The following is a 26980-nucleotide window of genomic DNA, read 5'->3' on the forward strand; positions in this document are numbered from 1 at the left end:
GAGATATTATAGTTGTGTGATACTTATGAACAAACTGTAGAATTGAGATATATTGTATAATATACTGTTTAAAAAGTAGGGGAAACCCGAAAATAACTCTAAATTTCCAAAATTGTAAGAGTCATTAGTTTCTAGAAATTGTGTATGATAATAGTGAACGAATTGGGAATATATTACAACTGGTAGTGATGTATGACAGTAGATGTTGTGACCGCCAACGAAGGAGGATAGGGTTAAGATGAGTAATTTCAAAATTTACGTTTCTGGATTAGCAGTGTGTAATTACGACATGATTTGTCAAACATTCTTTCACTCGACGAGACATAGTCCGTATGAGTCTCCCAAAGGCGATTTGAGGGAGTCTGTTCCACTCCTCTTGCAGCGCCTAGCCAAGTTCAGCCAACGTGGTCGGCAGCCTATAACGTTAAAACACACGTCTCCCTATCACTGTCTCAGATGTGTTTAGTGGGGGAAGGTCTGGGCTCATTCCTGGCCTTGTCATTCTATGGATGTTTTCCTGAATGTGGTGAGCAGTGACAATCCATGTACGGTGAGCACAGGCGTTGTCGTCCTGAAAGACAAAACGTCGACCCACACGCATTGCAAACGGGACAAAAAAGGATGTCAGTATGTTGCCCCGATAGTTCTGAAGAATAAGGAGCAGAGCTCGTTTAGTCATAGTGATGCCACCCCACACTATCCGTCCTCAGGTCCCATCCACAAAACAAACTATGAATGAAATCCTTTAAGTCACAAATGTATGATAAGCAGAATCAATAAAATTGACAGAAATAATGGTCCACAGAGATAAATCGACCTTCCTTGAAAATGTCAAACTCAGGAATGACACCCTACGCACGTATGTCCCTCTGCGTGAGGTACGTGCAAACTATAGGATGTGTTTTTGTGTTACGTTCTACAGACGTAAAGTTTACGCTTTTGCATAGGATGAATGTCGTCAACACTTATCTTTGTTCTAATACTTGGTTTTAACATTCATATTGCACGATCCCCTACTTGTTTTAAGAGTATATATGACGAATTAGGTCAAAACTCATCAAGTATCATCTGTCTCAGATGACAGTTTAATGAGGTAAACAAAGTTCACAGGTCACCAAGAGGTTAAATTGATTCATGTGAACCCGAGGGCGGAGTGTAAAACATACTCTACGTTATCGCGAAAGTAGCACCAAAAATATTTTCAACGATTACAGCAAACCACTGTATAGATCAATACAAACAGCTCGCATTTCAAAGCAGTCTCCTCCTTATTCAATATTTGCATGACTGTTAATATCGTGAAGTTTGAATTAACGGGCACAACAAAAACAGAGCAGCACAAATATTTTTATTGCTTTTAAAAGAAAATATGACATGTTCGTGCCTTTTGGCAGTTGTGGACAGAAGCAGGGTACCCAGCATTGTAAAAGCGTTCAACATCGGTTCACAGGACCATACAGAAGCCAAGAGCTTGGACGAAATATAGACTGGCATTTGACCCGTTAATGTAAGTTTCCTTTCTGCATAGGAAAGCAGGTGGCCTATGTCATACATAGGGATTATGTCTGGTCTTAATATCTTTCACGGGGAAGGGAAGGAAATTGTAGATTGTCAGGTTTGGTACTATGGGGCCATATTACCAGAAATAACTGGATGGGTTGTGTTTTTTTAAAACTCGGCTGTAAATAGTAATCGGTCATATCACGACATGTCGCCATTGTTCGAAGAAGGCTCAAAGTTCAGTGCAGCCCACGTGCACGTGCTTGGTGCACGGACAGACAAAGGGTCATAATCAGGTCGAATCGGCCATCGAATCATGGTACGGTTAAGGTACGCAACTCTGTACAGTGGGGTATGGTGCGTTGGACCATTGACACTGGTTCCTCCGAAGAGGGAATAATATGGCAGGAATTGACATTTTTGGTATAATTGTATTTTTCCCAAATTATAACATTACAGGATTAACACGGACTTATAATATCTTCTCTGCATAACACTATGATGACCATACACACAGTAACTGCAGGTCGTGGACAATTCGAGCGCAAAACCATCCCCTGACTGCGTCATATCAAAATACATTAAAAGATAGTACTTGTTGTTGCCCTGCCTCGCGCTCGGCATTGGGGAGATAAACCAAGCACTGGGTCTGAGTGGAGGCATCGGACATGGTGTCTTCAAGTTCCGACTAGTAGAAACACACGTCGCTATAGAAGTGAAAATATTTTGAACGCAACGTTAAACCCTATTTCCTATTCAACGAGTTCCGAATCTACATTTTATCTTCAATCACTTTTTGGTACCTCTCATTCCACTCCAACCCTTCACTCATTCAATGCGTTTAATGTCTCCTGTAGAAAATAAATGCGCCTGTTACATTCGATATCCATCACCTGATAATGCAAAGTATATCAACACAAGTTTGATGTCAGGTTATATATTAACATGTTGCATCAGAAACAGCATCTTCCCAAGGCAAGGCATTTAACTGACTATAAAACTCCAGTTTCGTCCCTAGTCCCGACCAGTGGCTATTACGACTTTTGTACCTTCTTTGTCCCTCCTATTGACCAATCAGAATCCACCTCTCATATCTCTTGCATTTGCTTCATACATAAATGGCGGCACCCAGTCAAGATGATCTGATCGATAATCAAGGTCCATGTTGTAATAAAAACGGGTTTTACCTCGCGCAAAGTGCATCAACTAAATTGAGCACATTGATTTAATTTCATGAATTTAGGGGGTGGGGTCTGTCGATGCTCACTTGACGGTACACAGGCTTTGCAATTCCTGCAATCGACTGAAATCTGCAAGTCAGTCGTCATGTTGTTTACAAACCGGATGGCGATTTCGTTACGCGGGTTTTGATTGGACTATTCCTAGACTCGATAGGCCAGCCAAATATAACACAGAAATTCCAGTCAGTTAACTCCCTTGCCCCGGGAAGATGCAGACACAGGCGCGTTATATGACATGCATACAATAACAAATAATGCGTTTAACATCAATGTGTATAACTGGAAAAAAGTAACAATGGGAAGATTGTAGAGTCTGTTCCCTCATACTGCCCAGCATTATGGACAAGAACAAGTTCGTTGTAGAATGTGGAAGTACCATACCATACAAATATGTTATACAAAATTATACAAAAATTATAAATATTACAAAATAGTCCTTTGTAATTTAAGAACTACTGAATGACTGGAAACGAAAGGTTTTGGTTTTGTGAAAGCTAGCTTCCTTGATTTAATTCACTGGTCTAAACTTCATTTTAACTTTTGTCATCGTCTATAACCCAAATTGTATTCAACTCCTCACATGGAATTCGAAGTCACCACAGTATGAACTTAGGACACGATGTACGTTTATCGCTAAAACATCGTTCTGTAAAGACATACATCTGGTCTTAAAGTAATGGTTTCAAGGGTATGCTCATACCGAGTACATACGACCGTACAATTCCCACTAGCATCCATTCTGTCGTTGAAATACGACACTGAAATTGACACAGAAACATCTCTTAAGATTTTATCATTCTAATCAGAACTTCGAATCCATGTATGCAAAATTGTAAAAAATGCGAGAAGGCTTGGTAGAACATACGTCCTTTTCGTCTTTCTTTCATTTTCTGGAGTTATTCTTACCATCGTGTTTGCAGCAATTTACAAATCTCCATTCTAGGCTTGTTAGAAACAAATATCACGGATGGTAATGTTGAGCAATGGAAGGGAATTCAGACATTCACATGAACTTTCTGATCACAAAAAGCACAAGCTGAAAAAGTATATTTGACATAAAACAAAACACAGCCGAGTCACGTGTCAGCAATGGCGGCTGAGCATGTGAAACCATAAGCACACATTTTCTCATTTACAGGATTCACCGTAAAAACATCACTTCCAGGAATTCATGGCAGTACGTTCGTGATTTCAAAACATCAACTTTCAAATATAGACAATCGTATATAGACCATTTTCCTACCTCACTAGTCTGTTAACTTACATAACAATTAATAATTTTATTTACATTACATCTATGCTGGATGGTTGTCGACCAAAATACATGGCAATGTTTAAGCAGCCAAAGCCATATCACAGACATTGCATTTTCTTGACGTAAATATACACTCTATATCACAATAGGTCACTGTTTTACGTACATCAATACAAGATATTTTTAAAGACGTATTTTAAAACACCAAAACCACCTAACAAAGAAGCTCTGGCAAGAAACAGTGACTAATACGCCGAGGCAGAGTGGGTTCTCAACTTCCGGGACAAGCACTTCCGGAGACAGACATCCGGCAATTAACTTCCGGATAACAAACTTCCGGCGATTCACTTCCGGTACTACTTTTGCGGTCAAGTCATCCGTTTGCGAATCCAGCGAATACAAACATTACAAAAGATCAAAACGTAGCTTGACAGCATTAGTTGCACATTAGGATAAATAATAGCATAGAACCAGCAGTACATTCAGTTCCTGAAGACGGTAAGTACACGAAGGGGAACGTGCACCGAAATATATATCTGAGACGTTGCATGTGTTGGACATTCGAACAGTTGCTTCCCATCCAGACAGTACAAACACAGTATCCATCGAAACAGTACGAAAATTAGACTCGTCTTTCTGAAAGCTTCGTGTGCCTATGTTCAACAGGAAATCCACTGCAGTTGTAAGACTGTAAGGACAGCAGTGTTATGCAGTCAACATTTGGCCAGTTCGCCGTAGGAATTCAAGTAGGCCGCCATGTCTATGCCCCCAGATCCGCCTTCGATAAATGGGTGAGACAGGAGTTGCTCAAACGTCGCCCTTTCACGGTAATTCTTCTTCAAACTAAAAGACATAAGAAGTGGTTTTGATATAGAGAATCTCACCCTCATGCCAACGAGTGTTGATATATTTGATATCATAAGATATGAGGGTGAGATTTTATTTAACATCCAAAATCAAACTTCCAATTTTTTCAGATTGTAGACATTAATAAGCAGTGTCTTAAGTGTAAAAAGTGCTGTAACAGTTTCAGGAGCAAAGCCATCAGTGATGCCATTTGATTGTGACGTCATGGTAAAATGGTCTGCAAAGCATTGTGATGCAATTTCATTTCAGCGATATCGCTTGATCTCACCCATTTTTTTCAAATATTCCTTCAAAAATCATTTTTCGGAATGTCATTTTTTCTATTGAAAAACGATTATTCATAGGAAACAAACTCCAAAAGTGTCTAATGATTTGGCAGAAAATACCGAAACGGTCAAAAACAATGGTTTGAACAGATGACAACATCACCAAACGTCCATTACCGTTAAGGAACGACTAGTAACTTACCAAGCTGAAACGAAGTCTTCAAACTCGGACGAAAACTCCCCGGATGTAAGCCGCGGGGGGTCCTGCTCTACAATCTTGACGAGCAGCTCGAACTGTGGCCCGTAGTCGGAGTAGGGATATTCTCCCGTCGCCATCTCAACCTGCAAAGGCATTTGTTAAATCTGGAGTATTTCAAATAACTGTATAAACGTCAACGTCACAGACATCAACAATCCAAGTATTTTCACGTTTTGGATTCCTATGAACAAAATGGCCAATAGGATAGTGAGGGAGCTAGTACTTCTTTAGAAGTATTCCCGCAACATTATAGAAGTGGATACCAGTGAATGAGCCACACGTTGTACCCGTCTGGGGAATCGAAGCCGGTTAGGAGTGACGATAGAACCTTATAACCACAAGGCCGGCTAATCGCCCCTGATGCAGCCTTGTCATGAATATCAACAAATCTACTCATACAGACACTTAGCGGCTATAAATGGCCCCCGAAAACAAAATATCACCCACGAGAATGATCCCTAGGCTCCAAACATCAGCTCGAGGGTCTGTGACCGACAGTCTGGAACAGCGCTCAGTGTGGATGGTGTTTGGAGTTATCTCCCCTGGATCCGGTTCTGGAGGGTCAATTCTGTCCGGCTGCATCGACACACCGTTGAAGAGTGATCATTGTGTTACACCATGTCGTTAATAACAAAACATGGTATATACATTATAATGTTTGTTGTTTGTTTGTTTGTTGTTTAACGCCGCACTCAGCAATATTCCATCTATGTGACGTCGGTCTGTAAATAATCGAGTCCGGACCAGACAATCAAGTGATTGGTATCATGAGCATCAATCCACGCAATTGGTATACGATGACATGCATCAACCAAGTCAGCGAGTCTGACCACCCGATCCCGTTAGTCGCCTTTTACACAAAATAAAAATGAATGTTTACACACAATAATCGATGCGTGAGTGAGTATGGTTTTACGCCGCTTTTAGCAATATTCCAGCAATATCACGGCGGGGGATACCAGAAATGGGCTTCACACATTGTACCCATGTCGGGAATCGAACCCGGGTCTTCGGCGTGACGAGCGAACGCTTTAACCACTTGGCTACCCGACCGCCCCCAATAATCGATGAACGATTAATGGGATGCTGCAATAGCAGTTATAACGTTAATGTCTGATACTGGGTGTTCCGTTTACTTACATAATGTGTATTACATCAACATATCTGACCTTGGCTCAAGCAGTTAATGGGTACCCGGTAGGAAAAGATAGATGACCTAGCGCCTCATAAGGCAACTGAGAATGAAGTTCGAGCAAACTGACCCTTGTTATGATAAGAAATGTGAGCCGTCAGCATGTATCTGCGTGTGGATTCGGCGCAATACAAATGACCATTGTTATTATAAGTATGACTCACGGCCATGTAGGGGCACCTGCCGTTGTCACGTGGTCGCGCCATGGCTCCTCGCTGCGTGTACCGCACCCCGAAATCTCCGAGCTTCACCTCTCCCTTAGAGTTCAGTAAGATATCAGCGGGCTTCAAGTCCCTCTGTGTGACCTTCACCTTCTGGTACAGGAAGTCTAAGCCTTGTATCACCTGGATTAAAGGTCAATTTTAAATCAAAATCAAAAACTCAAAATAATCTGTGATTACTAAACAGTTAATCTGTGACTACTAAACAGTCAGTCTGCGACGACTAAACAGTTAATCTGTGACCACTAAAAAGTCAGTCTGTGGCCACTGAACAGTTAGTATGTGACTACTAAACAGTCAGTCTGCGACGACTAAACAGTTAATCTGTGACCACTAAAAAGTCAGTCTGCGACTACTAAACAGTTAATCTGTGACTACTAAACAGTTAATCTGTGACTACTAAACAGTCAGTCTGCGACGACTAAACAGTTAATCTGTGACCACTAAAAAGTCAGTCTGTGGCCACTTAACAGTTAGTATGTGACTACTAAACAGTCAGTCTGCAACAACTAAACAGTTAATCTGTGACCACTAAAAAGTCAGTCTGTGGCCACTTAACAGTTAGTATGTGACTACTAAACAGTCAGTCTGCAACAACTAAACAGTTCATCTATGACTACTAAACAGTCAGTTTAAGACAACTTAACAGTCAGTCTGTGAGAACCAAACAGTAAGTCTGCAACGATTAAACAGTTAATCTGTGACGACTAAACACTCAGTCTGAGACTACTAAACAGTCTGTGAATGCTAAACAGTTCGTCTGTGACTGCGCGTAAATAACACGCGTCTTACCTCGCGGGGTGCATCAAACCACTTGAGTAAGGTGATTAAAAGCATGAAAACATTTGGAAAATATTTGTCGACGACCAGTTGAAGGTACACGTGTTTTACAAATCCCGCAATCTACCGAAATCTTTACGACAGTCGCCATGTTGTTTACGAACGGGATGGCTATATCGTTACGCGATTTTGATTGGACTATGGGTAGACACGTTAGCTCCGTAATTCCAGCCACTAAAAAGTCAGTCTGTGGCAACTGAACAGTTAATCTGTGACCACTAAAAAGTCAGTCTGTGGCCACTGAACAGTTAGTATGTGACTACTAAACAGTCAGTCTGCGACGACTAAACAGTTAATCTGTGACCACTAAAAAGTCAGTCTGTGGCCACTGAACAGTTAGTATGTGACTACTAAACAGTCTGCGACGACTAAACAGTTAATCTGTGACCACTAAAAAGTCAGTCTGCGACTACTAAACAGTTAATCTGTGACTACTAAACAGTTCATCTGTGACTACTAAACAGTCAGTATGTGACTACTAAACAGTTAATCTGTGACTACTAAACAGTTAATCTGTGATCACTAAAAAGTCAGTATGTGACTACTAAACAGTCAGTCTGCGACTACTAAACAGTTAATCTGTGACTACTAAACAGTTAATCTGTGACTACTAAACAGTCAGTCTGCGACGACTAAACAGTTAATCTGTGACCACTAAAAAGTCAGTTTGCGACTACTAAACAGTTAATCTGTGACTACTAAACAGTCAGTCTGCGACGACTAAACAGTTAATCTGTGACCACTAAAAAGTCAGTCTGTGGCCACTTAACAGTTAGTATGTGACTACTAAACAGTCAGTCTGCAACAACTAAACAGTTCATCTATGACTACTAAACAGTCAGTTTGAGACAACTTAACAGTCAGTCTGTGAGAACCAAACAGTTAGTCTGCAACGATTAAACAGTTAATCTGTGACGACTAAACACTCAGTCTGAGACTACTAAACAGTCTGTGAATGCTAAACAGTTCGTCTGTGACTCCGCGTAAATAAAACGCGTCTTACCTCGCGGGGTGCATAAACCACTTGAGTAAGGTGATTAAAAGCATGAAAACATTTGGAAAATATTTGTCGACGACCAGTTGAAGGTACACGTGTTTTACAAATCCCGCAATCTACCGAAATCTTTACGACAGTCGCCATGTTGTTTACGAACGGGATGGCTATATCGTTACGCGATTTTGATTGGACTATGGGTAGACACGTTAGCTTCGTAATTCCAGCCTTGTCGGGTGGCAAGGGTGGAAACTGGACTGTTCTAGTCAGTTAATTCCCTTGCCTCGGGAGGATGCGAGTGTTCTGTACAATTCCTGCTTTATATCAGAACGAGGCTTACATTACCGCTCTCCCTGTGGCTACACGGGAGATTCTACATAGGGATCCTAACTGGAAATAATAACACCGATGTTCTTCAATTGTGACGTGTGATGTATTCGGGTCTTCCAGTCTTTGGGTATGGGCAGACTACTCACGGGCTGGGCTATCTTTGCGAGTGCGGTTTCTGGAATCCTGTCGCCTCTGTTATAGACTGTTTTCTGGAACTTGTCTAGTGAGGTGTCCATCGGCTCCATACAGACCCACACGTGCCTCTAACAACAAAGAAAGCACAGGAATGTTTAAAAAATATAACATGTTTATACTTACTTACCAAATCGATCCGTTTAATGTAAATTGTGACTGCGCCAAGCTAGATAGAGCCCCTTCAATAACACATGGGTTCTGTGGAACAACGGAGGTATATAAACATTGGTGGGATAGGATATCACATTGGCATGTTGTGCATGTGCAAAACAGTGTATTTGAAGCGCCTCTAAAAGGGTCCAAAAATAATTACGTTTTTAACTCTTCACGTCTCTACTTGATCGATGTCTCAATCGAAAATAACATTTAATAAGGTAAGTGTTCATAGCGGTACTGGCCAGTGTGTCAGTGTAAATGTGGGGTTGCACTTGTTGTAATAATTTCCCTTACATTGTCGTCTCAGTTGATGACAGTCACCACGATAATCACCCGAAGTCAGCAACAATCAATGAAGGCGTGATTCACAATGGACGGCGGACCACTGCGTCATCCAAACAACCACGGGGCTGTCCACACCTGTTTTTTTAAATTCCTACTCGTTTTATTAGTCATAGTGTAATGTCAGCTGCCACGCCGGGACATGCATCAAACCAGATCATCGTCTGATGGGTACTGACCGCCTCCGTGGTCTAGAGGTAGAGCGTCCACCCGGAGAGCGGAAGGTCCGGGGTTCGGCATTAAGGGGCTAAAACAAGGACTGGTCGGTTTGGAGTCATTATACTATGTCTGAGTGGGTTATTCATGTTAAACTGCGACATGGTATCTCAGTGTGCTAGCTAAATCGGCATCAGTCCGGACTAGTACAGGCAGCCACACACACACACACACACACACACACACACACACACACACACGTGCATGCACGTCGCTAAGTAAGTGCAATAATCTTAGACGCGACGTTAAACCCAATTTCACCTCATCTCATCTCTGATGGGTACCGTATTTGTCTCAACCGACGTCTCTATACCATACTTTCTGACAAGCAGCGCTTAGGGGGATAGCAGTATGGACACAACACATTGATTATTGTTGTACGCTACAGCCATTGATTTGATAGTATTTACGTGTCGGTACCTAATGACCTAATTTGTTAAGGGGCCGGTGGGGGAGCGTACTGGTTAAAGCTCGTCACATCGAAGATCCGGGTTTGATTCCCCACATGGGTACAATGTGTGAAGACCATTTCTGGTGTCCACCACCGTGATATTGCTGGAATATTGCTAAATGCGGTGTAAAACCATACTCATTCACTTTGCTTTAAATTGTTAGCGAACAATGAGGCGAAATAAACACTTTGCTCGGGTTTAAGAAAAAGAAAACAATATAATATTATGCTTATGTGGAAGAACGATGAGATATTAACATTATGACAATAGCAAATAACTAAACTCTGTTAGATTTTGAATTACGGCTTATAATAAAACGAATTATTTCCTGAAATTTCTTCCGATCCCAAGCAAATCTGGCCATGTTCTTTTCATTGTAATTATTTTAGTACCCTGGGCCCATTCGCTGCCATAGCTTTAGTAAGGGATGTCACCATCTCATATCTCTTATTTGTAAGGTCCCTAAGACACTCACACCGGACGGGCCATTTTACTAACACAAACCTATGGCAGCGGGTACTAGATATTTATCATAATAGTATGAAGATAAAATACACTTGCTAGATATTTGAGGAAGTGACTAGCGCTGACGTATTGGACACAGGGGTGCTGTTATGGGCCATTTTAATTATTGGAACTCCTAAAAAAGATTTAATCCTTTTCTGGTTTACGCTTTTAAAACAGTGTCATTCGTGATCAACTCGTGTTATTCTGAGAGAAGCCGAATAGCGACATGTGCCCCTCTCGTGGCCAATTTTGCGATTGGGTTCCGTCTAAGCCCAAACGGATAGCTAAAAGACTTGTATATATTCCAGATGTTATTTAAAACACATCGGGGCTTACATTATTATAGGGTATGATTGAATACATTTAACTGTATCTTGGTGTAAATTTAGATGCAAGACATATGTACAATCAAAAAGTATTCCTGACGGATTCTTTGACCGAGGTACTTGAAGTCCTACGCGCATTCTGATTGGTTTTGTTGTATTTTCGCACATAACATTCATCGATAGGGGGATGAGTCTTCTTGCAGGTTACGGAAAGGGGCGAGTGGTGACGAATGAAACAGTGTTTCAGTGCACAGCTGCGTGTCAACCTGGGTGCCGTTGTACAAAGCGATCTCAGCGCTAAGGTGATCGTAACTCCCATACCTTAACATAGGCTTACGACAGTCGTAGCGCTAAGGTTCTTGATCATGACATTTACAGTTTTGTTAAAACCCACGACCAGGGTAATCTGATTGTAAGAAATATTCTGAATTTATACCTACCTGCTATGTTTTATTTCTAATCCAAACGAATGATAAAGTACACTTGAGGGGACGAGTAAATGATATTATTTTCATGTCTATTTTAGGCAACAACAAAGTCATAATTAGATGTTCATCCAGTTTCTAAAAAACAGGTGAGGAGGGAGACAGTTTTAAATTATATTTTTAAACTGTTCAGTGTAACTGTCAACGGATAACCCTTGGTGTGACGACGTAACTTGTGTTTTCATCAATTGAAGAAACAAGGCAGTACACATAGCGATTGTCTTCGTCTGTGCTGGTCTGTACTGGGGGACAAGTCGTGGTGGAAGCGGGGTGGTAGACAGTGAGACGGGTGAGGGTGAAACTATTACAATTTATTCATTATGGCCTGACGACTGACTAAAGTGGAATTGACAGCTCATATCTTAAATTTTCAGTGCATCGATTGTTCGGTCAATCTTGTAAATATAATGGTTTGATCGCAAAAGTTTCAGTTCAATTTAAAGTGCGCAGTTTGATACATGATATCCCCATCTGGTCCGCTTACGTAATGCGGGATAGTCTAACACTGATACAGGTTGCCCCGTGTCATTAATGTACACAAACTTTTATCCATCAGCTTTAGTGAGTCATCGCAGGGCTAAATATACCACTCTCCTCACTGCGCTGATAGATCACATACGCTACTACCTATGTTTTATACGTGTGTTGCTGTCGGCTGCTTCTTGTTCTACATATTCAGGGACTGATCACTCCGGCAATCTCTTTATTCAATAGAGTCCGTAACAGCATCTTTTAAGTGCCACATGAGTAGGCTTTAGGCAGCGTCACACGTAATTTCACTGTCAAACCCACATACAACAATGAAATGTTTGGAGCAGTTGTGCAGCACTGGTCATTAGTCATGCTGGAGTGTTCGTTGATACCTGGTTCACACGCTCTGGGCCGGGGTACGGCGTACGCGAATCCGGGGGTAAGGGGTGAGTCGTGAGGGGTGGGTTTTGCTTTACGCCGCTTTGAACAGTATTAAAGTTATATCAGGGCATTTCAGCTTGAAGTGGGTTGGTTGGTTTGTTGTTTAACGCCGCAATCAGCAATATTTTAGCTATATGACGGCGGTCTGTAAATAATCGAGTCTGGACCAGACAATCCAGTGATTGATATCATGAGCATCGATCCACGCAAATGGGATCGATGACATGTATCAACCAAGTCAGCGAACCTGATCACCCGATCCTGTTAGTCGCCTTTTACAACAAGCATAGTCACCTTTTACGGCAAGCATGGGTTGCTGAAGACCTATTCTACCCCGGAATCTTCACGGGTCAGCTTGAAGTGGGAGCAGAGCCCGAAGTGAAGTAGGTCTTAGACCTGTACCACTTTGTTATACCCACAAGCACGGGTATGGTGTAGGCAAACCAAAACATCCGGGGACTTGAGCCCACGCCTAAGGGACGCAACTCCACGAACTAAACGTCGTCTTCGAAGACTGGGCCACGGTTTCACAAATCCTTCACATGTACAGATCGAATCCAGGACACGTCCGAGATTTGTGAACTTGCTATCTTCTGGGCAGACCCACTATCCGGACAGGAAAGTGGGTGAGAGAGACGACGTTACACAAGATCGACAGTATTGCAGTCAGGCATTCAACATGAACGAACTTCACACATTGTCCGCATTTAAAGAATATAACCCAGGACATCTCAGCGACGAATGAACCATTTAAGAAGCTAATTCAAACCCACAATCATAGGTTTATGGCGTCCCAGGGGACGCAACTCTGCACGGCGAATTCCGGCGCCCTAGACAACTTGGCCACTCTTAGATAACATTGATGAGTTCTGGTCAACACTGTTTTGATAATAGCACGTCCATACATATACCCATCCTCGTGTGTCTGGACGTCGAAATCCCGGGTTAGTCATGGGTCCCCTGGGAGGTGCACGTGGCCTGGTCGTTTAAACCGCCGCAATTCGCTGTGCAGAGTTGTGTCCCTTGGGTACGCCAGAAACCTATGATTGTGGGTTTGAATCCGGGTTCACCCAGATTATGTTCCTAGGTTTGTCAGCACCATACCCGTGCTCGTGGGTTGCACCGAAATTGTAAACGTCCAAGACCTGCATCACTTCTGGCTTTCCTCCCACATTAAGCTGACACGCCGTGATAGAACTGGAATACTGCTAAAAGCGGCGTGGACATTGCTCTTAATTTCAATCACTGGTTTGTCTGGTGTAGAATCGATAATTCAAAACTGGAATATTGCCGAGTGCGACATTAAAGAAAACAAACAAACACTATGCTATATCGACATTTTGAATCGATTCCTATACTTCTCCCTGACGACTGAGCCTACGACTCGTGGTTAAAGGCTCCATATACAAAGTCAAACCTGGATACTTGGTTTCGAACAGGGGACAGGGAACGATGATAACCTTGTGAAACCATGACAACCAACAGATGAGCCACCCCACACCCAAACTTGAAAGTGAAGTATTTCAAGTACGTACATCCCTGAAGAACGCTCCATATATGGACACGATGTCATGACAAGGGCCGCAACTCCGTATAGTCTCGATATCCTGCAGCAGTTCGCTGATTTCCTCTCGGTCCATTCTTACCAAGATTCTCTGTAAAAAGACAAAAACACACATCAGGTGCAGTTCTATACTTCCTATATTTTCCTGTAATATCTAGCGCCAGACAGACTTCACCGGGGCATATGAATCTATCCCGATGGCAAAGCTTATCAGGGAGTCTACACAAAGTCGTATATAGACTCCATGAGCTTGTGCAGTCGCGATCAATGAAGGAAACGGGATGAAGGCCCAACTTGCATCATGTTGTGTGATAGTGCTGTGTTAGAACCGTCGTATATCTAACGACTCCCTTCAGCGATTGACTCAACCGTTACATACATAATTTCCTCTATTCTCTAAGAGGTCAAGATAGCAATTGACTCCTTCTTGACAATCACAAGCTTCAATAAGAACCTGAATAGCAAGCATGGGTCATATACTTCTCAAAAGCAGAAACGCACAAATGATACTGATATACATTTGTATAAGACATAAGTACATAAATCATTTCTTATTAGTATGAATATGTCATTTGTTAACTGATCGGGTCATTCTTGGAAGTATCAAACGCAGCAACGACCAAATACATAACGAAACGTCCTTTTTTAGGAGTGTACCTTCTTCGTTAGGGTGTGCGAGGACATCTTATGGACATCCAACTGTTCCTCATTTTCCCGAGGCAAGGGCGTTAACTGACTTTAAAAGTCCAGTTTCCACCCTTGCCGAACTAGGCTGGTATTATGGAGTTATATTTTGGCTGGACTAACGAGTCTATGCATAGTCAAATCAAAATCGGGGGCACGGGTGGCCCAGTCGTCTAAAGCGCCGCGATTCGCTGTGCAGAATTCCGTCCCGTCCCTTGGGCACGCCAGAAACCTATGATTGTGGGTTCGAATCCCGATTCGCCCCGGTTATGTTTCTAGGTTTGTCAGCACCATACACGTGCTCGTGTGTTTCACCGAAGTGGTAAACATCTGAGACCTGCATCACTTCAGGCTTTCCTCCCACATTAAGCAGACACGCCGTTCTATAACTGGAATAATGTTAAAAGCGACGTTAAACCCAACTCACTTACTCACCCAATCAAAATCGCGTAACGAAATCGAAATCGGGTTTGTAAACTGTGGTACAGATTTCGGTCGATTGCAGGATTTGCCAACTCGGCGTCAGTAGATATTTTCCAAATCTTTACATGTTTTTAATCAAGGTGCTCTCGTGTTTTGATGCATTTTGCGATGTAAGACCCGTTTTATCACAATATAGATCTTGATTATTGATCAGATCATCTTGTCTTGGCTCCGCCATTTTGTTTGAAGCAAAGGCAAGTGATACAAGAGCTAGAATCTGATTGGTCCATAGGAGAGGCATAGAAAGGACATAACTCGTAATAACCACTGGTGGCGCTACGATCGAGCCCAGAAATTCAAGTCTAGTTTGGCAAGGGTGGAAACTTGACTTTTATCGTCAATTAACTCCCTTGCCTCAGGAAGATGGCCGTTCCTGAAACTTATATGACCGCATAATCTAATTCATTGTACGTGTAGTCCGTCGAAGCACGCATGGCAAAAATTGGAATAATTTCCTTCAGAGTGACCAAACCGATGAATCTACCTTTAAGCGATTCCTGTGATGGAACTATGTTTACCGTGTATCGATATATCGTACCTTAACAACCATCGGTAGCAGATAAGACGGGCCTGTGTTTACCGTGTATCGATATTATCGTACCTTAACAACCATCGGTAGCAGACAAGACGGGCCTGTGTTTACCGTGTATCGATATTATCGTACCTTAACAACCATCGGTAGCAGATAAGACGGGCCTGTGTTTACCGTGTATCGATATTATCGTACCTTAACAACCATCAGTAGCGGACAAGACGGGCCTGTGTTTACCGTGTATCGATATTATCGTACCTTAACAACCATCAGTAGCGGACAAGACGGGCCTGTGTTTACCGTGTATCAATATAACATCGTACTTTAACAACCATCGGTAGCAGATAAGACGGGCCTGTGTTTGCCGTGTATCAATATAACATCGTACCTTAACAACCATCAGTAGCGGACAAGACGGGCCTGTGTTTACCGTGTATCAATATAACATCGTACTTTAACAACCATCGGTAGCAGACAAGACGGACCTGTGTTTGCCGTGTATCGATATATCGTACCTTAACAACCATCAGTAGCGGACAAGACGGGCCTGTGTTTACCGTGTATCAATATAACATCGTACCTTAACAACCATCAGTAGCGGACAAGACGGACCTGTGTTTACCGTGTATCAATATAACATCGTACCTTAACAACCATCGGTAGCAGACAAGACGGACCTGTGTTTGCCGTGTATCGATATATCGTACCTTAACAACCATCGGTAGCAGACAAGACGGGCCTGTGTTTGCAGTGTATCGATATATCGTACCTTAACAACGATCGGTAGCAGACAAGACGGACCTGTGTTTGCCGTGTATCGATATATCGTACCTTAACAACGATCGGTAGCAGACAAGACGGACCTGTGTTTGCCGTGTATCGATATATCGTACCTTAACAACCATCGGTAGCAGACAAGACGGACCTGTGTTTGCCGTGTATCGATATATCGTACCTTAACAACCATCGGTAGCAGACAAGACGGACCTGTGTTTGCCGTGTATCGATATATCGTACCTTAACAACAATCGGTAGCAGACAAGACGGACCTGTGTTTGCCGTGTATCGATATATCGTACCTTAACAAACCTCGGTATCCCCCAGGCAAGGCATGTGTTTACCTGGAAAACATATATCGTACCACCTCAGCTATCGCCATTACGACAACGTTACCAAGGGTATAGGCGTAAAGTATATCGATATATAGTATCGATATACCGTACCATAACCACTACGGGTATAGCCAGGTGTCTGTGTGTATAGAGTATCGAAACTTAGTATCGATATATAGTATCACCACGGGTTTCCCCGACGGGGTGTGACTAGTGTTTGGAGCATTGTGTATAATGTAACCACCACAGGCATCGACTGAGTATAGCCTATCGATATATCGTCTTTCCTCGAGGTTGTGTGTGTATAGGGTATCGAAACTCAATATCGATATATCGCACCACCACGGGTTTCCTCGAGGTTGCATGTATGTTGTATTGATATAGAGTATCGATATATCGCAAAACCACGGGTTTTCCCGTGGGTGTGTATATGTTGTATCGATATACAATATCGATGTATCGTACAACCACGGGTTTCCTCGAGGGTGTGTGTATGTTCTATAGAGGATTAACCACTGTGTTCGGTTGTTACCGAAAAATCGCTTGATTAATCTGTCACGATTAGAACGAGGATTTGCAAATGTTATTAACCCAATTAAGAGGAAATTAAATATTGTCTTAAATATTGTGAAATATTGTTAACGAAAAACAAGGGCCCAAGGAACTGTCGGCAGGACTGATCAGGCAAGATTCTATAAATACCAACTCAGGCAACTGATCAGCTGATTAAATCTTCTCAAATCCATCAATGAATTGTAATATTTTGGCACGAATTTTCCTCTTTAAAACTAACTTTACAGTGAATAATTTGATATGTAAAATGATGATTATTTCATGTCATCTTTTTTCTTTTTTTTTGTTCCTGAACATGGTGAGCACATGTGTTTTTAATAAAAATAAAATAAACAAACTTATTCAATGGACAATTTTTTCTTTGAACATAATATTTAACATCATGACACCAAAATTGTTACTAAATGAGTCATCTAATTTCCCCATATTTGTGAATGACAAGAAACTATTTGAATTTGACAAGCACAATAATTTATTGTGTGTGAAACATAAATTTATAGGATATATGTAAACAATAAATTATTATTTCAGTAGTTCTACAAATACTTGCATTTTAATACCCTTGTAATTTTACATTGTTATTGTACTGCAACAGTTGCCTCCAAACTTTATTCTTTTGTTATTTTATCAGATTAGAAGTTAAGACTTACTGATAATAGGTAATTTAAAATTATCATTTTCTTCTTTTTATCTTCATGAAAACAAGACATATAATAAATATGTATTTTAGTGACCTGTTCATATGTGATTTTTCTTTTGAAAAAAAGGATTAACATTAAAAGTAGATATTGCTAATGTAAAGAAATGAGGTTTATGGTAAAATGTTATAAGAGGACCTCTTGTTGGTCATTTCTTCATTACCCATCAATTTAAGTTTTTCTTTACTTACCAGTTCTGAAAATTTACACATTAGAATAATTTAAAGTCTCTGATTAAAACAGCGACAAAGCTTTATACTCCCAGGCAGCCAATTAGATTATGTCAAAAACATAAACCACAGTAAACCTTGTAATGGGAGAATATTAAATAAAAATACATTTCTTATTTTGTCATATGTCCAGTTTATCATCCAAAGAAATGCTAAATAATTATCATTACAATTAAGCTAGCTTTGTATATTGGGGCTCTTTATCTGCTATGATAATATAACAATTGCATTATTAAAGAAGGGTTTCTTCAGTAAACATGGAAAATAATAAATCTTTAGTTTAAAGAATATACTTGAGACAAACCTAATTCTACATGTCTTAATACTCTGTATTGTCTGTTAATTCTGAAAATAAGTAACTGTGATATTGAGTTTCTACCTAAAACTAATATTATGAAATTAATTTTGAGCTTATTTCATCCTATCTAAAATACCATATATATTTTAAGATGCATAAATGTACATCATTGTTGAAAAAGAAAAATATTGTTTTTGAAAAAAATACCTAATAAGGTTGATTGGTGCCCAACATCTTTATCTTCATCATTTTGTCTGCTCCCTATAAGAAAAAATCTAAATACATATATTACTTTCTTGAGTTTATATAGATTTAGGTATGACTGAATACATTCAAGTTTCAACGGGGTAATGGTGTTTTTTCATAATAAGTTTCTTAATTGTCCTGAGATGGTATGTTTAAATAATTGAAGTCGTCATGTTTAAAAAACCCAAATAATTATAGGGCAAAATACATTAATTATATTGATCTGGATAAACTCCACCCGTTGAAAGGGGAAACAACTGCTGTGGTTGCAAAACATCTTGGTCGTGAGATGTACGGTCCGTCCGGCAATGATTGATCGTTGCCTGCATTAAAATTGAGTATTGCTTTAGATCCAAATTATCTGAGTGTTTATTTTCTTAAAATATGAAATTTAAGTCTCGATTATTTTATTATAACTGTGAAATATGTTTTTGATCGATCGGCTCTAGATCAACACTTCGTTATAACGAGACATTTCTTATGTGGTTGATAGTTAAATTTTTAAAAAGACCAAACAATATGGTTTGTTTCACTATTTCATCGGTATTTTTACATGAATTAATTAACTGTTGCATTAGCTTTGTTATTAGCCTTGAAAACGCCCAGTAAAGAATGTACCGGAGTTGCTCACCAGGGCCCACTTGCACAAAGCGATCTTAGCGCTAAGATGATCGTAACTCCCATACTTCAGCATAGGCTTACAACAGTCTTAGCGCTAAGATTGCTTTGTGCAAGTGGGCCCTGGTCCCGTAATATCGATGGGGTATCTCGCTTCGGTTACCGTCTTCTCATTCTGCAACTAAATATTGTACATTGGGCAGCCGAAATTCTGATATATCTCCACATATCACACCCCTTCTTCCCCTACAAATTTTCTCTCGGTCACCAAATTTCGGAGTTGGAAACATCGTCACTACGGTAATTTTTGCCAGCTGGGGATTTCCTGTACTAGACGACCTCGGGTATCCCCGACCCGAAAATAGTGCCGTCAATTATTTTTAGCCAGCCAATCAAAACGGGATGACACAATTCACCTCCCTCAGCCAGCCAATCTGATTGGGTGAAAAAAAATAAACCACTGCGAATAAACCACTACTGGCGATTGAAGATAAAGCCCTGTTATGGGAAAATTGTTATATCGTACAACCACGGGTTTTCCCGAGGGTGTGTGTATGTTTGTTGTATCGATATAGAGTATCGATACATCGCACCACAGTGGGTTTCCTGTATAGTGTATCGACCTTGTGTGTGTAGGGGTGACCACTAGGGGTGACTATTGGTCTGGAAATCACTATTGCGATAACTATTGATATTGAAAGAAACTATTGCGATAAATATCGATAGTTTTCAGTGTATCATTTTAGATGGATATTTTATTGATATGGTAAGTACAATCGAAACTATCGATATTCCTAACTGAAATCGATACTATTGATCGGAAAGTGATTAAACAATCGATTTATTGACTTTCAGTGCTTACCAATAGCAATATAGCAATATTTCGATTTATCGTGACACCCCAAGTAACCACCACAGTTATCGCCAAGAGTCTGTGTATAGTGTATCGCTGTATCGTGGAGTTTCCTCGAGGGTGTGTATGTGATGTATCGAAGCACAGTATCGATCTATCGTGGAGTTTCCTCGAGGTTGTGTATGTAATGTATCGAAGCACAGTATCGATATATCGTGGAGTTTCCTCGAGGCTGTGTGTGTAATGTATCGAAACACAGTATCGATATATCGTGGAGTTTCTTCGAGGCTGTGTGTGTAATGCATCGAAGCACAGTATCGATATATCGATATATCGTGGAGTTTCCTCGAGGCTGTGTGTTTAATGTATCGAAGCACAGTATCGATATATCGTGGAGTTTCCTCGAGGTTGTGTATGTAATCGATATATCGTGGAGTTTCCTCGAGGGTGTTTATGTAATGTATCGAAGCACAGTATCGATATATCGTACCTTAACCACCACAGGTATCCCGGAGGGTCTGTGCAGCATGTAATCCACATCTCCCGAGTCGCCCTGCCCCAGCGAGCTCAGGTGCTCTAGGTCCCCCGCATCACATGGCACGCGCTCCCCTCCCAGGGTCAACGTGCCTTCTGTCTCTAGATCAACAGGGATAACTTCTTGAGGCGGTCTGAAATTTAGAATAATGTTGATAACAGTCCCATAGCCTTATATCGAGGTGGTATAGCATGTCAGGCCGTCATTCACATTCAGAGATCGATACATCGTAGTCTGCATTTGTTCTGAGAGGCAGATGTTTGAATCTGGTGCATTCGTCAATAAATCTGAGCCAGGAGTAGGTGTAATATATATTATGAAAGAAATAAAAAGACAAACGAGTGAGCGAGTTTGATTTAACCCCGCTTGGCACATCTTCCCGAGGCAAGAGAGTTAACTGACTATTAGGGACTATTAAAGTCAATTAACTCTCTTGCCTCGGGAAGATACGTATGGCATGACTTCCAATATATTTCGCTCGCACATTAGTGCAATTTGATTGGACGGCAATACAGTATTTAGCGATGACATTCGAATTGGACTGGACTCAAAATAAAGCTTTGGAAACAAACGGGTCCATGGTATTTAGCATAATGATATAAAGACATAAAGCACTGAGAAATAGACGATGACGCCCCCTTGACATACAGAATATGGAGGTTCCTTGCTCCCGAGATACACACATGCTTTGGCGCTGCATTTCTATGAGTCTATGGACAAGTGTACCGTCTGTCCAGACCTATAGCCGTAAAATAGCCGTCTTCACTTAAAGTGCTGTATTCAGCGTAACTTTCCAAAACGATAACCAACCACAGCATACTGGCTTCATAGGGTTGACCACAGTAATATATCATGATTAGCTATGATTGTTAAGACTATGTAGAGAAAACCGAAGACCATCAAGATTGAACTTACAAACATGGGACATAGCATCAGACTGTTTAAGACACTTAGCATCATTGAAGCATGACGATGACAGTCGTATGGATGAATTAATTATATCTTTCATCATACAATGAAGCCATTATGCGAGTGACTCAGTTGGGATGAACACCGACTTAAACAACAGTATAGGTTTATAAGAGATGAAGGTCCTAGGCGTTTACTACCTTCGTGAATTCTATGAGCATAGATATTGTGCTGACAAACCAAGGATCATAATTGGAGACAATCTGGGATGCGAACACCTGATCACCGAATCCTGACACACAATGGAACGCAACTCTTGTAGCGCCATACACAACGTGGCCGTTCGTGCTGATTGGTGAGTGCTGAAGGTAGCCTAAAGGTCATTCACGTTCTACGGAACAATAACTGCCCAGTTTCAAAGATAATGTGGTAAAATCAGCATGTGTGGATTATTGTTCATGCATGTAAGACCCGTGAAGATCCGGGGTAGAACAGGTCTTCAGCAACCCATGCTTGCCGTAAAAGGCGACGGTGCTTGTCGTAAGAGGCCACTAACGGGATCGGGTGGTCAGGCTTGCTGTCTTGGTTCATGCATGTCATCGATCCCAATTGTGTGGATCGATGCTCATGATATCAATCACGAGATTGTCTGGTCCAGACTCCATTATTGACAGACCGCCATCATATAGCTGGACTATTGCTGAGTGCGGCGTTAAACAACAAGCAAACTCTTGCTTACGACCCTAAGGTCGCTCCCGAAGATATGTTTGCAATATTTCCCCAAGGGGACATCGCGTGTGAATTCCCAGCAGAATTGGACCCTTGGGCCGCATGCCAACCATACGAGCCCCAAAATCGGTATCCGGCTCTTAGTGGCCTGGGTAATGGTATAGCATTCGGCTACGATTGCGTGGACCGCTGCTCATACATACATCATTGGATTTGCCTGGATTTACAGCATTCACATGCTTCCCAGCGCTGACTGAGCGCAAACAACGTCCATTTACTCAATGTTCTAGTTTAGTAAAGGTGAGCTGAATTCAATCAAGACATGTCAAACTTGTGTGTATTTTGTCACTTAATTAGAGAATATAAAATTATTTTGACAAGGTACTGTATTAATACACTCTCTCGTGTCCATTTGTAAGCACATATAAGCACTGCTGATACTAAATACTCACTGTATAGGCAACCTTAAGCACCGGCGTATTTTCCCCTTTTGTGAATTCTGACCTGAAAAAAAACACATACATCGATACATCCAAAACATCTCCAACAGCCGTGTTCAACCCACAACCGAATTGTTTTGCAAATAGCATTGTCGTGAACATGACCAACAGACGTAATAATGATAATAAAGAACATAATAAAGCCTTCATATTCCTACTACAATATATACAGTGTTGTGATCAAGCTATTCCAGCCCACCGAGCCTGGCATACCAAAACATGTCGATACAACCGAGCCTACATCCTTCACACTACAGAGATGAAGCATTGAGACGGGCAGGTGGGATAATATTTCTCCATTGGGGAAGATGAAAAACATTTTCTGTTTGTCCAATGTATAACTGTTACAGAGAGAAATATCTACATCCATCTTACATTAACTTATGTATCAATACTGTATTAAACACGTGTAACATGGGAATGGAAGCTTGGAAAGTTTTTATCAATTGGAAGAATTGGATAGATGCATGTTTTTTTATGTATGTACTGAGGATGCAAATGTCTCATATTTATGAATGTTGTTTCAAACACAGCATGTCACTTTAAGCCACTTGAATTTGTAAAGGTATAAATTTAAACATTATGTTATGTAATCACTCGGGACAGGCAACTGCTGAGAGGTAAGCAGTATGTTGTATTTTGTTTAAACACATTCGTGATGGCAATTACGATAATGAATTATTATTTATCACGTGAAGTGAGAGTTATGGGCCGAGGGGCCTACATACTGAGTAAACTGATATTGATTTAGAGCACGCTGCATTCTAATGCCAAGCTCTTCTTGTACTGTCTTACAATGCATGCAAACAAGATAAGGCTACACAACTACTTCACGTTGATGACGTAACTTGGCATGTCTTCAAACATTTCTACTGCTGATAACACCCGACTTCATCCAATCATGCCAATTCATACGTATTTTCATAAAATTTCTAATATTTAAATATATCAGAAACAATTAAACACTTTCACCATGTATAACATCCTTCAGAGAGTGATCATTTCCTGCTACAAATCAATGTTTTAAATTAAACAGTGTAACGCTCTCTCTCCCTCTCTCCTCTCCCCCCTCTCCCTGTCCGTCCACCCTCTCTCCTCTCCCTCCCTCTCCTCCCTCCCTCCACCCTCTCTCCCTCTCTCTCCTCTCCCTATCCCTCCACCCTCTCCTCTCCCTCTCTCTCCTCTCCCTCCCTCTCCCTAACCCTCCACCCTCTCTCCTCTCCCTCCTCTCTCTCCCTCTCTCTCCTCTCCCTCCCTCTCCTCCCTCCCTCCACCCTCTCTCTCCTCTCCCTATCCCTCCACCCTCTCCTCTCCCTCTCTCTCCTCTCCCTCCCTCTCCCTCCCTCTCCCTCTCCCTCCACCCTCTCTCTCCTCTCCCTATCCCTCCACCCTCTCCTCTCCCTCTCTCTCCTCTCCCTCCCTCTCCCTCTCCCTCCACCCTCTCTCTCCTCTCCCTATCCCTCCACCCTCTCCTCTCCCTCTCTCTCCTCTCCCTCCCTCTCCCTAACCCTCCACCCTCTCTCCTCTCCCTCCTCTCTCTCCCTCTCTCTCCTCTCCCTCCCTCTCCCTATCCCTCCACCCTCTCTCTCCTCTCCCTCCCTCTCCCTCCACCCTCTCTCTCCTCTCCCTCCCTCTCCCTCTCCCTCCACCCTCTCTCCCTCCCTCTCCCTCTCCCTCTCCCTCCCTCTCCCTATCCCTCCACCCTCTCTCTCCCTCTCCCTCCACCCTCTCTCTCCTCTCCCTCCACCCTCTCTCTCCTCTCCCTCTCCCTCCCTCTCTCTCCTCTCCCTCCCTCTCCCTCTCCCTCCACCCTCTCTCTCCTCTCCCTCCCTCTCCCTCTCCCTCCACCCTCTCTCTCCTCTCCCTCCCTCTCCCTATCCCTCCACCTCTCTCTCCTCTCCCTCCCTCTCCCTCTCCCTCCCTCTCCCTCTCCCTCCCTCTCCCTCTCCCTCCACCCTCTCTCTCCTCTCCCTCCCTCTCCCTCTCCCTCCCTCTCCCTCTCCCTCCCTCTCCCTCCACCCTCTCCCTCCCTCTCCCTATCCCTCCACCCTCTCTCTCCTCCCCCCTCCCTATCTCCCACTCTCTCTCTCTCTCTCTCTCTCTCTCTCTCTCTCTCTCTCTCTCTCTCTTAGAATTTACACAGCAAAAACATGGATGTCTTCAGGGCATAAACTCAGCCATCATTCAACCAAGTCAGGTCACAACACAAGCTGTAAGCATACCACACAAAACAAACTTTCTGTACACAACACACGTCAATATACCAGACAACAACCACGCTCAGTATAAGCAAATGGTACACAAAGATCATATCAACAGCACACGGAGACACGCACGGAAAACAACAAAGAAAATTGCCATGTATGTAAGCCAGTGCTGGCTATTTGCTCTCACCCAGAACCCGGGCGGTGTAATGGCTCAATTATAACGTGACCTTTCTCCCTTCATAAACAGTCATTCCACACTGTATATACAATACTTCCCTTTTCTAATATGCCGGCATGACACACCGCCGTGATTCATACACATTACAGTAAACACTCTAGGCCTGTGTACGGATAAACACAATTTAAGCGTGACGTTTTGTCCTAATTTATATCTTTAAAAAGAACCGGGAACATTAACAGCAATATATTTTTTTTTCTGATACAGATTGTCATTCATATTCCGAGACCATGATACATGGTTCTCTGTAATCGATTTTTCTCAAGTTAACCTAAACATGTTGACGTTGAACGATCAATACTCGATGCAACTGCCAACTGTGATTTGTAATCTTATGAAATTACTTAATTCAATACGTGAGGGGGGAATGAAATCAGACTCGGAAAAACTTTATAATCAATTTTTGTGTGCAAAATACCATTATTTGGAGCGGTTTCGGATAAGGCGGATTTTATCAAACATGTATACTATCAAGCGTTATTTGCAACGTCAATTATGAATGATCAAACAGGTGTTTCTTGTGAGACAGCCTTATCGCAAACGTGTGTAATATTATGTAATAATATCATGGTAAATAATTATGTGAATGAGGTTAATATATGCTACTGGGTTTGGTTCTGAACATAATATGAAATATACGCCGTAAAACTTGTGACTACATGTATGTAATTAAAGATGCTTGTCATCGGCCCTCAAATGACTCACGCTTTAGCCAATGGCAAAATCTTCTCCAATAAAATATCTGAACGTCTTTAATGAACAGCCTAAATCAGATCAACGATACTATCCGCTGAGAAATTCAGATATCACATGCAGTAGACGTCGATATATAAGCATACCCATATAGATAAAATGGCACTTCATAAGAAAAGACGAATAATGACTCGCAGCATTATGAATGGCGGAACAGCTCAGGCTGATAAATTAAAAACATTGACCACAGATTACAACGGTGTGATAATTCTGATCCAAAAATCACTGCAACGAAGCTGGTGTTGTTTACACGGCAGGTAGGGAATGGTTCGTGTAAACAACGCTATGTCACGTTGGTCTTATGCATTCCTCTTCGCGAGAAAGCCATCTGCGCTCTGCTGGGGGTCGAGGCTAGACAGTCAATATGGTCACCAAGACAAAAGGTAGCTAGATGGTCGAGAATTTACAACGTGATTAGTGAAATAAAACGAGTGTCGTATTTACCGTCGTCCTGCATGGTGTGAGCGAGCCGGTGTGGTATTCTGCACAGACGTGTCTGTATGGATCCGCATCGTTGTATTATGAGTCAACAAGTGGAAACCGGCTGCTATATTTAGACGCTCGCATCATGTCCGAGGCATTTTCAGGCGCTTCTGTCATTCCCCCTGCCGCCTTAAGACGGAAATTATCGATTCGTGTCGAATGTGACATAATCAAAGAAA

At 41.8% G+C, this 26980-nt stretch overlaps 1 protein-coding gene across 1 annotated transcript; it reads right to left on the reverse strand.

Annotated features, from left to right (window-relative positions):
- Positions 1 to 1331: 1331 nt before the first annotated feature.
- LOC125374034 (dual specificity mitogen-activated protein kinase kinase 6-like) lies at positions 1332 to 26895 on the reverse strand. The gene is made up of 9 exons (XM_048384730.1): positions 26763 to 26895; positions 23073 to 23124; positions 20938 to 21115; positions 14092 to 14211; positions 9112 to 9228; positions 6745 to 6924; positions 5836 to 5964; positions 5332 to 5471; positions 1332 to 4839 (listed from the first exon to the last, which is right to left on the reverse strand). The coding sequence occupies exons 1-9, from the start codon at positions 26773 to 26775 to the stop codon at positions 4710 to 4712; spliced, it is 1059 nt and encodes a 352-aa protein (XP_048240687.1). The 5' UTR covers positions 26776 to 26895; the 3' UTR covers positions 1332 to 4709.
- Positions 26896 to 26980: the final 85 nt, after the last annotated feature.

This window comes from Haliotis rufescens, unplaced genomic scaffold (assembly GCF_023055435.1).
Source record: "Haliotis rufescens isolate VD_foot unplaced genomic scaffold, xgHalRufe1.0.p SCAF_50, whole genome shotgun sequence".
In the NCBI taxonomy this organism is placed as follows: Eukaryota; Metazoa; Mollusca; class Gastropoda; order Lepetellida; family Haliotidae; genus Haliotis; species Haliotis rufescens.

Bases quoted from the DNA above. Each gene is read 5' to 3' on its own strand.
- LOC125374034 (XM_048384730.1), bottom strand. The intron at 9,229-14,091 runs GTACGTACTTGA...CTTTGTTGTTAG, and splicing joins ATGGAGCGTTCTTCAGGGAT to AGGCACGTGTGGGTCTGTAT. The intron at 4,840-5,331 runs GTAAGTTACTAG...TATGTCTTTTAG, and splicing joins GAAGACTTCGTTTCAGCTTG to TTTGAAGAAGAATTACCGTG.